This window comes from Poecilia formosa, unplaced genomic scaffold (genome assembly GCF_000485575.1).
Source record: "Poecilia formosa unplaced genomic scaffold, Poecilia_formosa-5.1.2 Scaffold926, whole genome shotgun sequence".
Lineage (NCBI taxonomy): Eukaryota > Metazoa > Chordata > Actinopteri > Cyprinodontiformes > Poeciliidae > Poecilia > Poecilia formosa.
Window position 1 is genome coordinate 32,667 of NW_006800865.1, and position 12,534 is coordinate 45,200.

Below are 12,534 nucleotides of genomic sequence, written 5' to 3' on the forward strand. Positions count from 1 at the left end.
ACAGTGGGCCGCTGTGTTTAAGGTTAGCATGCTAGCGGCGGGGCCGCTGTGTTTATGGTTAGCATGCTAGCGGCGGGGCCGCTGTGTTTATGGTTAGCATGCTGGAGTAAGTTATTTATCTGGGACTTTCAGAGAACCGGATCTTCATGTTGTAGTTTTGGTGTTCTACCTGTTTACATGAGAACTGAATAGGCCGAGCTAACAGTAACAAAGCGTACCCGAGGCAGGGAGGACAGGTTTAACACACCTGTCGCCCCTGCCAGGTGAAACATGGACTTCCTCACCTTGTTTGGGATCTACGTCGCGGTAGTGCTAACCTGTATGTTCCTAGTGTGTAAATACTCCGGCCAGCAGCACAGCCCCTTTAACACTCTGCACAGTTATGTTACAAAGGTAAGTTCTTTTTTTTAGTTGTCATTCCTTTAAACCACCGCTGAGTGGCGCTGTTGAGGTTCATACAGGTGCATTTCCTTCCCAGGTGGTCGCACCGTTTACTCCTCAGTGGCTGCAGAGGTTTTCACACTGGATCGTCCACAGACTCTTCCATCAGAGGTTTGTTTTTAATTAAGACATTGAATATTAAACGTAGTTTGGAACTTTTCCGTTTAAATTTTTACTTTTCAGTTTTTTTTTCTTTTTATTTTTTTACTAAGTTTTATGACCCCAATTAAGCTCCATACAATTAAAAAAGTTGACTATTGGGGACAGACTAACAGATTTTTTTTAATTCCATGAATAAAGTCATTAGAAGAATCAAAGCTCAATATTACCTGAAAAAATGAAAAATTACGAGACAAAAGTTGTTTTAATGAGAAAAAAGCTTCAATAACATTATCAAGATTTGGCGTGAGCAACTCGTCTGGTTCGCGCTTCTTTCTTCTAAATAGATTCAGTCGTTTTCACGATTATCTCCTGCTGCTGATCGGAATCTAATGCTGCTGTGTTAAAGATGAAGGATCAGATTGAACATACTCAACATTCCTCATTTTAAGGTTAAGAGTTATAAAATTATTTCATTATACTAATATTACCACTTTATTCTGTTAACATTAAGACTTTATTCTCATAATGTTATGACTTTATGTTGTAAGACATTATTTTTGTATTATTACAGCTTTTCTAATATTATGAATTTATTTTCATGTGATTTTTTCTGAGATTTTTAAGACTTTATTCTTGTAATATGAGTTAATTCCTGAATATTTTTCTTTTTTTGTGATATTTTATTGTACGGCTTAATTCTTGTAACATTTTGACTTAATTCTTGTTTGACTTTTTTTTTCAATATGAGTTTATTTTTTATAGGAATTTTTTCACATAGTGTTCTGACTTCTTTAGTTTATTTTTCTTAGCCTTGTTGCATCACTCTATTGTAATTTGCTCCTGTGTGTAAATGTTATTTCTGTGTTTCTTTGCAGGAGCAGCCTGTTCATTTACCTGCACATCCTGCTGGAAGGCGCCGTCTTCGCTGAGTTCAGCTTGGAGGTGTTTGGTTTCTGCAGGGAGATGGACAGCAGTCTGACCAGCCTGTCGGTTCCTTACATTCTGCTGGCCATCAAGACTTTCTTCTTCTACCTCTGCATCAAGACAGACCCAGGTTCACTTCCTCTTCCCCCCAGTTTTTACCCTAAAGCCAGAACAGAGGCGGTGTTGGGTTATTTTTATGGATTAGTAGGAATAAGTGACATCAATTTTAGTTTGTTTTTGCGTCTCACCAGGAACAGTCACAAAGAAGAAGGCCTCCAGCCTGACTCCCATCTATCCGTACGACAGGCGGCTGTTCCACCCTGGAGTTTCCTGTGAAACGTGCCAACTTATCAAACCGGCACGCTCCAAACACTGCAGTGAGTTCACACTCTGTTCACAACGTTCTGCAAAGTTCCAGAAACAAACGTCTCTGTGTTTGATTGGGACTTTAGCAGGCAGATGAGCACAGAGCAGCTCGTAATTATGATGTGAAACAAAAAAACACGATTTGAAAAATATTTTCCAAATAAAAATCTGAAAAGTGTGGCATGCATTTATCTTTTTGTCACAGTAAAACAGTTCAAGCTCAGTCAGATCGGGTGGAGGTCTAGCTACAACAGGATCTCAATTGTATTTACGTCTGGACTTTGACTAGGCCATTCTAACACATGAGCAATCTTTGAAGCATCCCATAATATGTCTGCATGTTGAGGCTGGTTCTCCTCCCCCAGCCTCTAACTGGGTTTTTCCTTTTATTTAGCTCTATTCAAAGCATTCCCGCAGCATGATGCTGCCATCACCATGTTTCATCGTAGGGATGGTTGGCTGGTTGCCGTTAGCCAGACCCCAGCAGGACTCTGGTTACTGAAACGGGAACTTCTCGAGTTGATTTGCTGAACTGGATTTTATTCTGATTAAAGGGAGCTAAATACAAGTCCATGCCACACTTTTAAGATTTGTATCTGTAAAAATGATTTAAAACATTGTATCAGTTTCTTACTTTGGGAGTTTACCTATTTTGTTTTGGTTGATGAAACGGATTGATGTTTGCAGCTGCCAGGGGTCAGCATGTGCTAAAGGTCAAAGGTCATGCATGCTTTTAGCAGGAACCTGCTCCTGTGAGACGTTTGACTGCAGCTTTTCCTGTCTGAACCTCAGGAGTCTGCAACAGGTGCGTCCATCGCTTCGACCACCACTGCGTCTGGGTCAACAACTGCGTCGGCGCCAGGAACACGCGCTACTTCCTGCTGTACCTACTGAGCGTGTGCGGCATGGCGCTGGCCATCGGCCTGCTGACGGCGGACATGTTGCTCCACGCCGTGCTGCGTTCAGGGATGCTCAGAGCCAGCTACGTCGACGAGCGCGGCCAGCAGCAGCCGGCCGGGCCGCTGTTCATCGTTCAGGTACCAACATCCTCCGCATCAGAACCAAACTGAGTTCATGGAGCCAAAGGCCATGATCCGTCTCCATGTTTCTTCCTCTTCGTCTCCCAGCATCTGTTCCTGACGTTTCCACGGATCGTCTTCATGCTGGGCTTTGTGGTCTTCGTCTTCTTCGTCCTCGCCGGTTACACGATGTTCCACTGCTTCTTGGCTCTGGTCAACCAGACGTCCAATGAGTGGTTCAAAAGCCGAGGCCAGGGGTGCCGCCGCTGCCAACCGGCGCCGCAGGCTGATGGCCTCTGTGGCCCCGCCCCCGACCGGTACTGCTACAGCCGGGGGCTGCTGGGAAACCTGCGGGAGATCTTCTTCCCTCCGAACGCCAGCCAGAAGAAAGGCAACTGAGGAAGACTCAGCCAGCCTTCGCCAGTGGAGCCGGGACAGCCCGGCGCTGTAAACTCAGATTTAAACTCAGATTTACCCGCTGACGGCGGACATGTTGCTCCACGCCGTGCACGCTGGGCTTCACTAATGACCCGGCAGAAACCAAAACAAACTTTATACACAGGAAGTTGCTTTTATGGGTCTGATTTAATTCAGTTCTGTTTATTGTTAAGTGTCATTTTCTAGTTGCCAAATAAAGAGGTCTTCAACATGGGGGTCACAAACCCTATGGGGGCTTTGAGATTTCTGATTGCACATTTTTATTATATGTTGTTTTTCTTTTTAAAATCAAAATAAAGTGTTTAAATACACCAACATGAATCGAACATGTAACACATCAATGAAATGAGCCAAAAATTTATTTCAGTCAGAAATTAAGATTCTGTGGGCAAAATGCTGGAAATTATGGTTGTTTTACCGGAAGTGGGCGGAACCTTTAGAATTGCGTCACTTCCCCTTTAAGCCGGTGCGGAAGTGGTTGGTAGATTGCTGCATCGCGGGGCAGAAGGTCAGGTGAATTTCCACCGCTACTACCTGCCAGAGTGAGCGTGGATTGGGTCTGATGGTTCTTGGAGCCTGAGCGGCGGAAGCTCTCCTCATGTCCGGGTCCCAGTGCGCGCGGCTGGGCGGGCCGCTGGTCCGCCAGCTGCTGGACTCCGTGGACAGCGTGCTGTTCGACTGCGACGGCGTGATCTGGCGGGGGGACCAGGCCATCCCCGGGGCCGCCCGGGTCATCAGCCTGCTCAAGCAGCGCGGCAAGAAGGTCTTCTTCGTCACCAACAACAGCACCAAGACCCGGAAGATGTACGCCGACAAGCTGTCCTCTCTGGGCTTTGACGCCGCGGAGGACGAGGTGTTCGGAACCGCGTTCTGCTGCGCCGCATACCTGCGGTCGGAGTGCGGGCTGCGGGGCAAGGTTTACCTGGTGGGGAGCGACGCCATGCGGCAGGAGCTGGAGGCCGTGGGCATCCAGGCGGTCGGCGTGGGGCCGGACCCGGTGTCCGGGAAGCAGCTGGACTGGGCCAGCGTGCCTCTGGACCCGGAGGTCCAGGCGGTGGTGGTCGGGTTCGACGAACACTTCAGCTACATGAAGCTGAACCGAGCCATGCAGTACCTGACCCAGAAGGACTGCCTGTTTGTCGGAACCAACAGGGACACCAGGCTGCCTCTGGAGGGGGGCAAGGCGGTTCCAGGTAGGAAGAACACCTGCTCCCCGAGAGGGCTTCACTGCTCATTATTATTATTATTATTATTATTATTATTATTATTATTATTATTATATGTAATGAAAGCTGAAGGTTTTTTATTTATACTGAATTTTTTTATGAGTTTCATCATAAGTTTTATTATTTTACATGTATAATAATAAAAAAGGACTTCATATGCTTTTTTTATTTGTACAATGAAATATAACAACTTTTTGATTTATATACACAAAATAAAAAAGAACTTCCTAAAGTTTTATGTATTTTTTTCATTTATGTAATAGAACTTTGTCATAACTTATTTTGCAATATTTTTAAAAAAAATTAAAAAGAAAAAAAAATAACTTGTTTTAAATGTTTGAGTTATTCATATAATTAAATAGCCTTAAGTTTTATTTTTGTAATTTTTTAACTTGTATAATAATTTTTAAGTAATATTTAAAATATAATTTTTTTAAATCCACATGAATGACTGGATCCTGATGATGATCCCAGTTAGGATCAATCAATACTTAGACATGAAGATAATCCACAAGGTTTCTGCATTTAACCTTCCCAGTTATTTGAAACACATTAACAATAATATAAACTGACTGGAGTTGCACTGAAGTAAAGATTTCCTCTAATCTGAGTTAATCTGATTCATATTAAATATGTAAATATGCTGTTCAACATTTTTAGAACAAGGCAATTATAGCCACCTAAACATCCAGTCGTTTTCTATGGCGGCTGTGTGGATGGTTATATTAAGCATTAATTTGTTCAGAACCAAAAGTCCTGAGAGAGAGACGGCTTCGTTAGGTCAAGAAAAGAATAAAAGCAGCGGCTGCAGCTTCTCCAGAGTTCGAGTATTTCTGTCAGAATGACGTTTTACTCGTGGAAGAGAGGCGACCCGAGTTACTAACGACCATCTGAGTTCATGTTTAAAATCATGACAAAAATATAACAATGTTCAAATTCTAGTAAAGACTTAAAAAATAAATAAGCACATCACCACAAGTTTAAACATAAGTTTTTTTTATTTTAGATCATTAAAGTTATGAAACCAGTGGGTAGTAATACTAATAAACAGAATATCCCAGTGGAGTAAAACGACTGCTAAAGTCCCTTAAAAAGTTACTCTTGTCAAAGTAACTAGTTACTAGCTGCTTCGTGCTCTCCAGCCTCAAACAATAAAAGCCAACTGTGACTCATATAATTAACCTAATATTTGCTATAAAAGCTTTAGTAACAAAATTCCAGGTAAAATCAGTTCAGTGCTGCTTGATACTTTAATGAACATATTAATATCGGTTCTCCACATATAACATCAATTCTTTAAAATATTAAATCAGTCCTAGTTGATGTTAGCCACCAGGACCCCTGCGCTTCCACTGGCCGTCCAGTAGGGGGCGGCGCACAGTGGAGCGGTTTGAGACAATCGGGCTGATTTTCTCTCATTTGTTCACTTTTTGAGAATCATATATTTATATTACATGTTTAAATCAAACTATTTGTGCTTTTTAAAAAAATATATCTGCTCGATTATAAACTAAAAAAATTACAAAAATCAGCAAAAGTCAGATTTTTATAGTGAACAAAACAGTATAAAACATAAACAAAACATAAAAAACGTTTTTGCAGTACAAGAGGGGACCAGTTTCTAAATTTTTCAGGTTGATTTATATTAATTTTTTATTATTTTTGGTTACATTATTTTCTTTAGAGTAAAGCAGGTCAATAATTATGATTCTAGTTATTCCACAATTAAGATGAATGCCAGAACTTTAGTAAATGGAAGCATATTTTTACCAACTCTTGTTTAGCTGTAAAAAAATAAAAAGATGAAAATGTTGCTCTAGAAGTTTTGATGGTTTCTAGAATTGAGGTCGCAGGGTCACCTAAAATCCTTCAGGGGGCCACAAATGGCCCCTGGGCCGCACTTTGAACCCCCTGCTGCAGCCTGACCTGAAGCTTCTGGGTCAGGCCGCGACCCTGAAGAACCAGATGATCTTCAGTTTTATCTGGTTCTTCAGGGTTTTTTAGCTCAGAGATGGTGTGTGTTTGTGTAAACAGGAAGTGACATCATTTCCTCCTCCTCTCCAGGTACGGGTTGCCTGCTGCAGGCCGTGGAAACGGCCGCCCAGCGCCAGGCCCAGACGGTGGGCAAACCCAGCCGCTTCATGTTTGAGTGCGTGGCGCAGCGGTTCGGCCTGCGGCCGGAGCGCTGCCTGATGGTCGGCGACCGGCTGGACACCGACATCCTGCTGGGCTCCGCCTGCGGCCTGAAGACGCTGCTGACCCTGACCGGGGTCAGCACCGCCGCCGAGGCCGCCGCCCACCGCGACAGCGGCAGCGCCGAGCGCCGCGCCATGGTGCCCGATTATTACGTGGAGAGCATCGCCGACCTGCTGCCGGCGCTGCAGGGAGAAGACGACCCGTCGCTTTGAAGGGAATATTTTATCACTTGGCTTCAAGCTGCAGATGAAACGTTTATAAAAATGAATATTTATTGAACTGTCACCATGTTGAGACAGATAATCTGTGGAGCTCTTCTGCTTTCTCCTGGTGTTAACTGGAAACAACCAATCAGAGGCAGGAGGCGGGGCTTAGCGCTGTCAATCATGGCCTTCTCCCTCTGCTATGCTAGCATAGAATGCTAAGGCTAGTTAGCATAGTGACAGATGACAGTGAATAAACGTTTTTCCTGTATCGGTACGTTGTTTCTCTGCTCTTAGCACATTTAGCAGCAGCACACGAGGATTATTGACAGCGCTAAGCCCTGCCTCTTGCCTCTGATTGTTTTTTTTTGTTCATTTCTTCAGAGCAGCTGGAGATCCACCTGTCCACTGATTATCTGCCTCATATTAAACTGTAAGTAACATGTAAAACTTACTGCAGCTTTAAATGGAGTCACGGCTGCAGGAAGAGTAAATCCAGCTTGTACTTAATGCTTTGACTAGGCCATTCCTATGATGGAGAGCTGCCGTCTGCAGTATTTGTTTCAGTTCATGCAGCTTTAAGGAAGCACTTTGTTTCCATTCTGTCTGTGATGTCATTTCCTGTTGAGCACCGCCATGTTCAGCCTGCAGCTGTTGGTTCAGGGGTGTCCAAAGCGCGGCCCGGGGCCGTTTGCGGCCCTGGCCTGACTCTTTTTGCAGCCCACGACTCCAATTAGAGATGAAAGGTGGTCGATGCAGATGGAGGATTTAGTTTTTTATTTTGAATTGGGGCCAAAATTATTACAGCCAAGTTAAAATCTTACAATAGAAGACGCTGAAAAAGTATTGAACCCCCAGACGTTGTGAGGATCACGTCCATCCAGAGCTGCTTCTGATCACTTTAGTAAACCTGGTTTTACTTTTAAGTTACAGACAAATCTAGTTTTTATTGCTCAGAATTGACAAAAATGTTTTTATGCCCTGTAAATTCTCTAATTGGACCGTTTCTTTTAGAGGTAAAACCTGTTTGGATCGATGATTATTTACACACCCCTCAAAAAAAATAAAATTTTACTCATTTAATCCTTTGGTTTATTGTTCAGTGGATTAAAAAGTCAGTATTTTGTTTCTTAGTGACCCGTTTGGACACCTCTGCTCCAAAATCTGTTGTTTCCTGTTGGTTCAGTTCATGGTGCAATGACAAGTTATGAAGTCATGCAGGCAGTGCAGTTGGAAGATGTTTGAGATGTTTACTGGTATTATGGATAGAATAAAAAGTCGATTTCTGCTAAAATAAAAACACAAATTTTGATTATCTCAAAGGTTTTCTAGAAAATAACTTGACATTTTATGAGTTTGAAAAGTCAAAAGTTGGCTACAAGAATCTAAGAAATTTTCCAGAAAAACTTATAATTTACCAAGTCTAAGTCAAATATTTTCTGGAAAAAAAATTAAAATTTTTAATCTCAGAAATTTTCTAGAAAAATAAAAAATTGAAACATTTTGACCTTTTAAATGCAGAAACTTCCAAGTTTTTCCAGAAAATTTCTGAGATTACCTTCAAAGTTTGTTCTTTTGGCGGAAATCTATTTTTTTCTTTCTATGGCCGAACCACGCGTTTCTGATCAGTTTGTATCTAAATAGTATCAGATGTTTAAGATCCCCAATAAAAGCCAGTGTTTTCCCAGCGCCAGCCTCACCTCAGTTTTTCAGCTGAAAGTGACCCTGGTTCTGTCAGCGGCTCCGGTTCTCCTATCGCCTCCGGGCCGCTGACGGCTGCTGTCCGCGCCGCGCCGCTTTGTCCATTGTCCGGGCCGGAAAGGCTGGCCCGCCCGCCGGCCGGCGGAGATCCAACCCGAACCTGCAGGACGATCAGGAGTTTTTGTGCTCAGGTGTGCTTCCTGCTGGGCGGGGTGGGGGTAAAAAGCGCGTGCCCAGGTGAGCCAGCCTCAGTCGGAGCGGGTCATGACTGCAGACCGATGCGGGTAGCTGCGTGAGGAGCCACCAGAGGAACCAGGATGGTGAAGTGCTGGACGCGTTCAGGAGGCCGGGGCGCGGTAAGGACGGAGGTCAGGCAGGAAGCGGCTCCGGAAAAAATATCAAACTTAATTTACAAAGGGACGAGAGCAGATCAAACATGAGTATATCCAATTGGTGATCCGGATTTGTTACAAAACGGACAGAAAAGCTTTCATGTTCAACAAAAAAAAAACTTCAACCAGCGCAGAATGTCACTGATCCAGATACCAATCTGAAAAGTGTGGCGTGCATTTCTATTCAATCCCAAGTTAATCCCAGGTGAAACCGCCGTTCGTTTCCACCAGCTTTCAACATCAGTCTTCAAGTCTGTCCACAGATCCAGTTGGATTCAGGTGTGGACTTTGACTAGGCCACAAACCAGCTGTGGTCTAAACCATCGTCCTGCTGGAAACTGAACCTCCAATCCAGTCTCTGGTTTTCTTCTTGATTCAGCTCCTCAGCATGATGCTGCCACCACCACATCCTCAGTTCCATTTTGGCCTCCTCTTTTCTGCCTCTACTGGCCAAAGGCAGAACAGCGGCCTTTATTCTTGCGGCTCTTCCTGTTGACACTCAGACCTGAGCTGTGGATCGCTGCAGCTCCTCCAGAGCTTCTCTGGTTAAAGCCGTCCTGCAAGCTCTCCACACTTTTCAGATTGGTGTGAATGCTTTTCACTGCTGAAGTCTTTAAAGGCTGCAGACCTGTTGAGGTTCTTGGCGTGTTCTCAGGGTGAAGGTTCTGACTCAGCCCACTTCCCAGCCAAGGCGTTCTGGATCTGCCTGTCGGCGCTGCTGCTCCTGGTCGCCATGGCGATGGGACTGATCGGCTACCTCGCGCTGACCGGGCCGGGCTCTACGGTACCACGCTCACATCCGGACCGCGCTGCGTTCTTCCTTTGAGCCGCCGTCTAAACGGATCCGTTTCCGTCACTTCAGGCCCTGCAGACCGTGCGGCTGACGGCGCCGGACCAGACGGGGGTTCTGCTCAACCAGACGGCTGTTTTGGACCCGCAGAACCACCTGGTGACACTTTCCATCACCGCGGCAGGAAATCAGACGTCCACGGTTCTGTTCGACGTCAAACACGTACGTCCAAGAGATTTTCTACCAATTCTCCTGTAAACCAGGGCCGCAACTAACAGCTGGCTCCATAATTCTAGTTATTCTGATGACTAATTGATGTTTCCGATGATTAATCGATTATCTTAATGATTAATCAGGTAAAAAAATTGGCAGATTTGTCCTGTCAGCCTTTTAATATGTAATAGAAATGCAGTAAAAGATGCAAAGAAACATTTTAACATCTTACTGCCTAAAAGTCAATAGCAGCATTCCTTTATAAACTCCATCATCTGCAGCAAACGATGAATCGGCAGATAGAAATCCTTCAAACATCGACATGAGAAAAGCTGAACATCGACACAGATGGACTGATCTGGAGATTATCCATCAATAACTGATGTAAAAGGTGTTTAATAGATTTATTTCCAGAATGTGAAGCTGAAACTGAACTATAAATGTTCTGGCAGAACAGTTTACAGACTAAAATGTTTTTTATTTTAGATGCAAAATGTTTATTGTATATTAATTATTGCTCTGAATGGTGTTTTTTCAGAAAATGGCCTTTTTAGAATTTCTATTCTCCAGTTAATCAATGACTGAATTAGTAATTTTTTACTTTATTTCCTTTTCTTAACGGGTAAAACCACAAAGAGATCCAGAAGACGGAGCTCAGCAGAAACCAGTCTATTGTTTCAATAGAAAAAAGGATTAATTAATCGGTTAATCATTAATTAATCGGTTAATCGCGATTAATCAGTTCAGCTGTAAATCAAGAATATTCAGGGTCATTTGGAGATGATGATGAAGATGAAGGTAAAGATGATGATGATGATGAAGGTGGTGATGATGATGAAGGCAAAGGTGATGAAGGTGATGATGATGATGATGAAGGTGATGATGATGGTGATGAAGGTGATGAAGAGGATGAAGGTGATGATGAAGGTAAAGATGATGATGATGATGAAGGTGATGATGATGATGATGATGAAGGTGATGATGATTATGATGATGATGATGAAGATGATGGTGATGAAGATGATGAAGGTGATGATGAAGGTAAAGATGATGATGATGAAGATGATGAAGGTGATGATGAAGGTAAAGATGATGATGATGATGATGAAGGTGATGATGGTGATGATGATGATGATGTTGCTGCAGGGCCTGATCTGCTACCAACCTGCAGACCAGCAGCGCTGCTTCCTGCAGACCATGGAGCGATCCGACTACGACCATGTGGGCTCCCTGCTCAGCGGACCACAGAACCAGGTGAATGGGCTCAGCAGCGGTTCGGTTCGGTTCTGTCGGGCTCAGCAGCTGCAGCTCTCCCTCCGTGGCCTCCAGGCTGAATCGGTGATCCGATCCGGGCCGGTCCGGTTTCAGCAGCGGCCCGGCCGGGGCACAATGGTCACTCTGTGGCTCTCAAAGGGCCGACTGTTCCTGAGGCTCGATTCAGAGTCCGGTTCCACGCCAGGTATGATTTCTGCTGGATTATCTGATATCTAACAATAATCTGAGGCCGAACGGAGCCGGGTCGTGTTCCTGCATGGACGGCTGCAGATGGAGGAACCTGCTGCTGGAGGCGTAGTGAGTTTACTATCGCAGCCTTTCACTCAGGAAGACCGCTGTTGTGTGTAGCTGTGGTCAGTCATCAGCAGCTCTTTAAGCTCAACATGATTCCTGCTGGTTCTGGTTCTGTCAGCCTGTGTTGGTGTGGTCGTCTGAACGGCGACCCTGTCCTTGCAGGGAGACGTCCAGCTGTCTGGGAACGAGACGCAGAGGCGGACGCGGTTCCTGGGCGTGATGGCGGGCGGTCAGGTGGGCGTGGCCTCGCTGGACGAGCCGCTCCGGACGCTGTGTCGGGACAGAACCGTCCACCGGACCCGCAGGACCAACGGTGAGAGCAGAAACATGCCACTGATGAGATAAATGTTTTCCTTCCACTCAACTCTCCACTCATACACACAGCAGTGACTCTCAGGCTGCTAAGTGGCGCTGAAAATAAAACGTAATCAGTTGTTATCCCAATCAATAACCAATCAAACTGCATCTGTCTGCACCACGCAGCCTGGGAGAAGGAAGGACTCAAACCAGCTGAAACATGAGACGAACTCTGACCTTTCAACTGACTGAAAGGTCATTGTGTCCCTGAACAGAGTCAGCAGAGACCAACATGCTGCTGACAAAGACTAACATTTAGCCTGAAGGAATTAATGTTTGTTTTTTCAGAGTCACATTTTCACCATTTTATTCATTTATAAATGTCAATTTCAATATTTAATTCAGAGATAAGACCAGCCCCGGCTCCAGAGGGGTTTAACAGGGGGCATCGGCTTATTTTGGGGGGACAACATGAATCTACGTAGCAATAATAATATTACTCAAGTAAAAGAAAAAGGTACATTGCAGTAAAACTACTGTCATAAGAACCTTTTTTACAAAAAAGTTACTCGAGTGAATGTAACAAGTACTACAACACAGACAACATCAGTAGCCTACAGGCTGCTACTTAACAACTTAAGGTGCTGTATTGGTGTT

At 44.4% G+C, this 12,534-nt stretch overlaps 3 protein-coding genes across 5 annotated transcripts in view; all 3 read left to right on the forward strand.

The window, feature by feature from the left end:
- The window catches only part of zdhhc4 (zDHHC palmitoyltransferase 4), a 3,871-nt gene extending 335 nt beyond the window's left edge, over positions 1–3,536 (forward strand). Inside the window, exons 1-7 of one of the 3 annotated variants that reach the window (XM_016667157.1) lie at positions 7–393; positions 479–552; positions 1,419–1,597; positions 1,719–1,844; positions 2,626–2,870; positions 2,961–3,300; positions 3,334–3,536. In XM_016667157.1, the coding sequence (XP_016522643.1) occupies positions 271–393; positions 479–552; positions 1,419–1,597; positions 1,719–1,844; positions 2,626–2,870; positions 2,961–3,251 (1,038 nt within the window). In that variant the 5' untranslated portion in view covers positions 7–270 and the 3' untranslated portion in view covers positions 3,252–3,300; positions 3,334–3,536. Of the gene's footprint in view, positions 1–6; positions 394–478; positions 553–1,418; positions 1,598–1,718; positions 1,845–2,625; positions 2,871–2,960 lie in introns of those variants that run through there. The other 2 variants (XM_016667158.1, XM_007543852.2) reach the window with 2 other exon arrangements.
- Positions 3,537–3,652: 116 nt separating this feature from the next.
- On the forward strand, positions 3,653–7,702 carry pgp (phosphoglycolate phosphatase). Its single transcript, XM_007543854.2, has 2 exons — positions 3,653–4,483; positions 6,581–7,702. The coding sequence occupies exons 1-2, from the start codon at positions 3,889–3,891 to the stop codon at positions 6,922–6,924; spliced, it is 939 nt and encodes a 312-aa protein (XP_007543916.1). The 5' UTR covers positions 3,653–3,888; the 3' UTR covers positions 6,925–7,702.
- A 714-nt stretch (positions 7,703–8,416) lies between these two features.
- bricd5 (BRICHOS domain containing 5) overlaps positions 8,417–12,534 on the forward strand; it is a 5,790-nt gene continuing 1,672 nt past the window's right edge. The window contains exons 1-5 of the mRNA XM_016667159.1: positions 8,417–8,972; positions 9,664–9,792; positions 9,871–10,020; positions 11,158–11,265; positions 11,743–11,893. Coding sequence (XP_016522645.1) covers positions 8,934–8,972; positions 9,664–9,792; positions 9,871–10,020; positions 11,158–11,265; positions 11,743–11,893 — 577 coding nt within the window. The 5' untranslated portion in view covers positions 8,417–8,933. The remainder of the gene's footprint in view (positions 8,973–9,663; positions 9,793–9,870; positions 10,021–11,157; positions 11,266–11,742; positions 11,894–12,534) is intronic.

Coding starts and splice junctions, on each gene's coding strand:
- pgp (XM_007543854.2), top strand. CDS start 3,889: ATGTCCGGGTCCCAGTGCGCGCGGCTGGGCGGGCCGCTGGTCCGCCAG. Junction 4,484..6,580: donor GGGGGGCAAGGCGGTTCCAG/GTAGGAAGAACA, acceptor CCTCCTCTCCAG/GTACGGGTTGCCTGCTGCAG.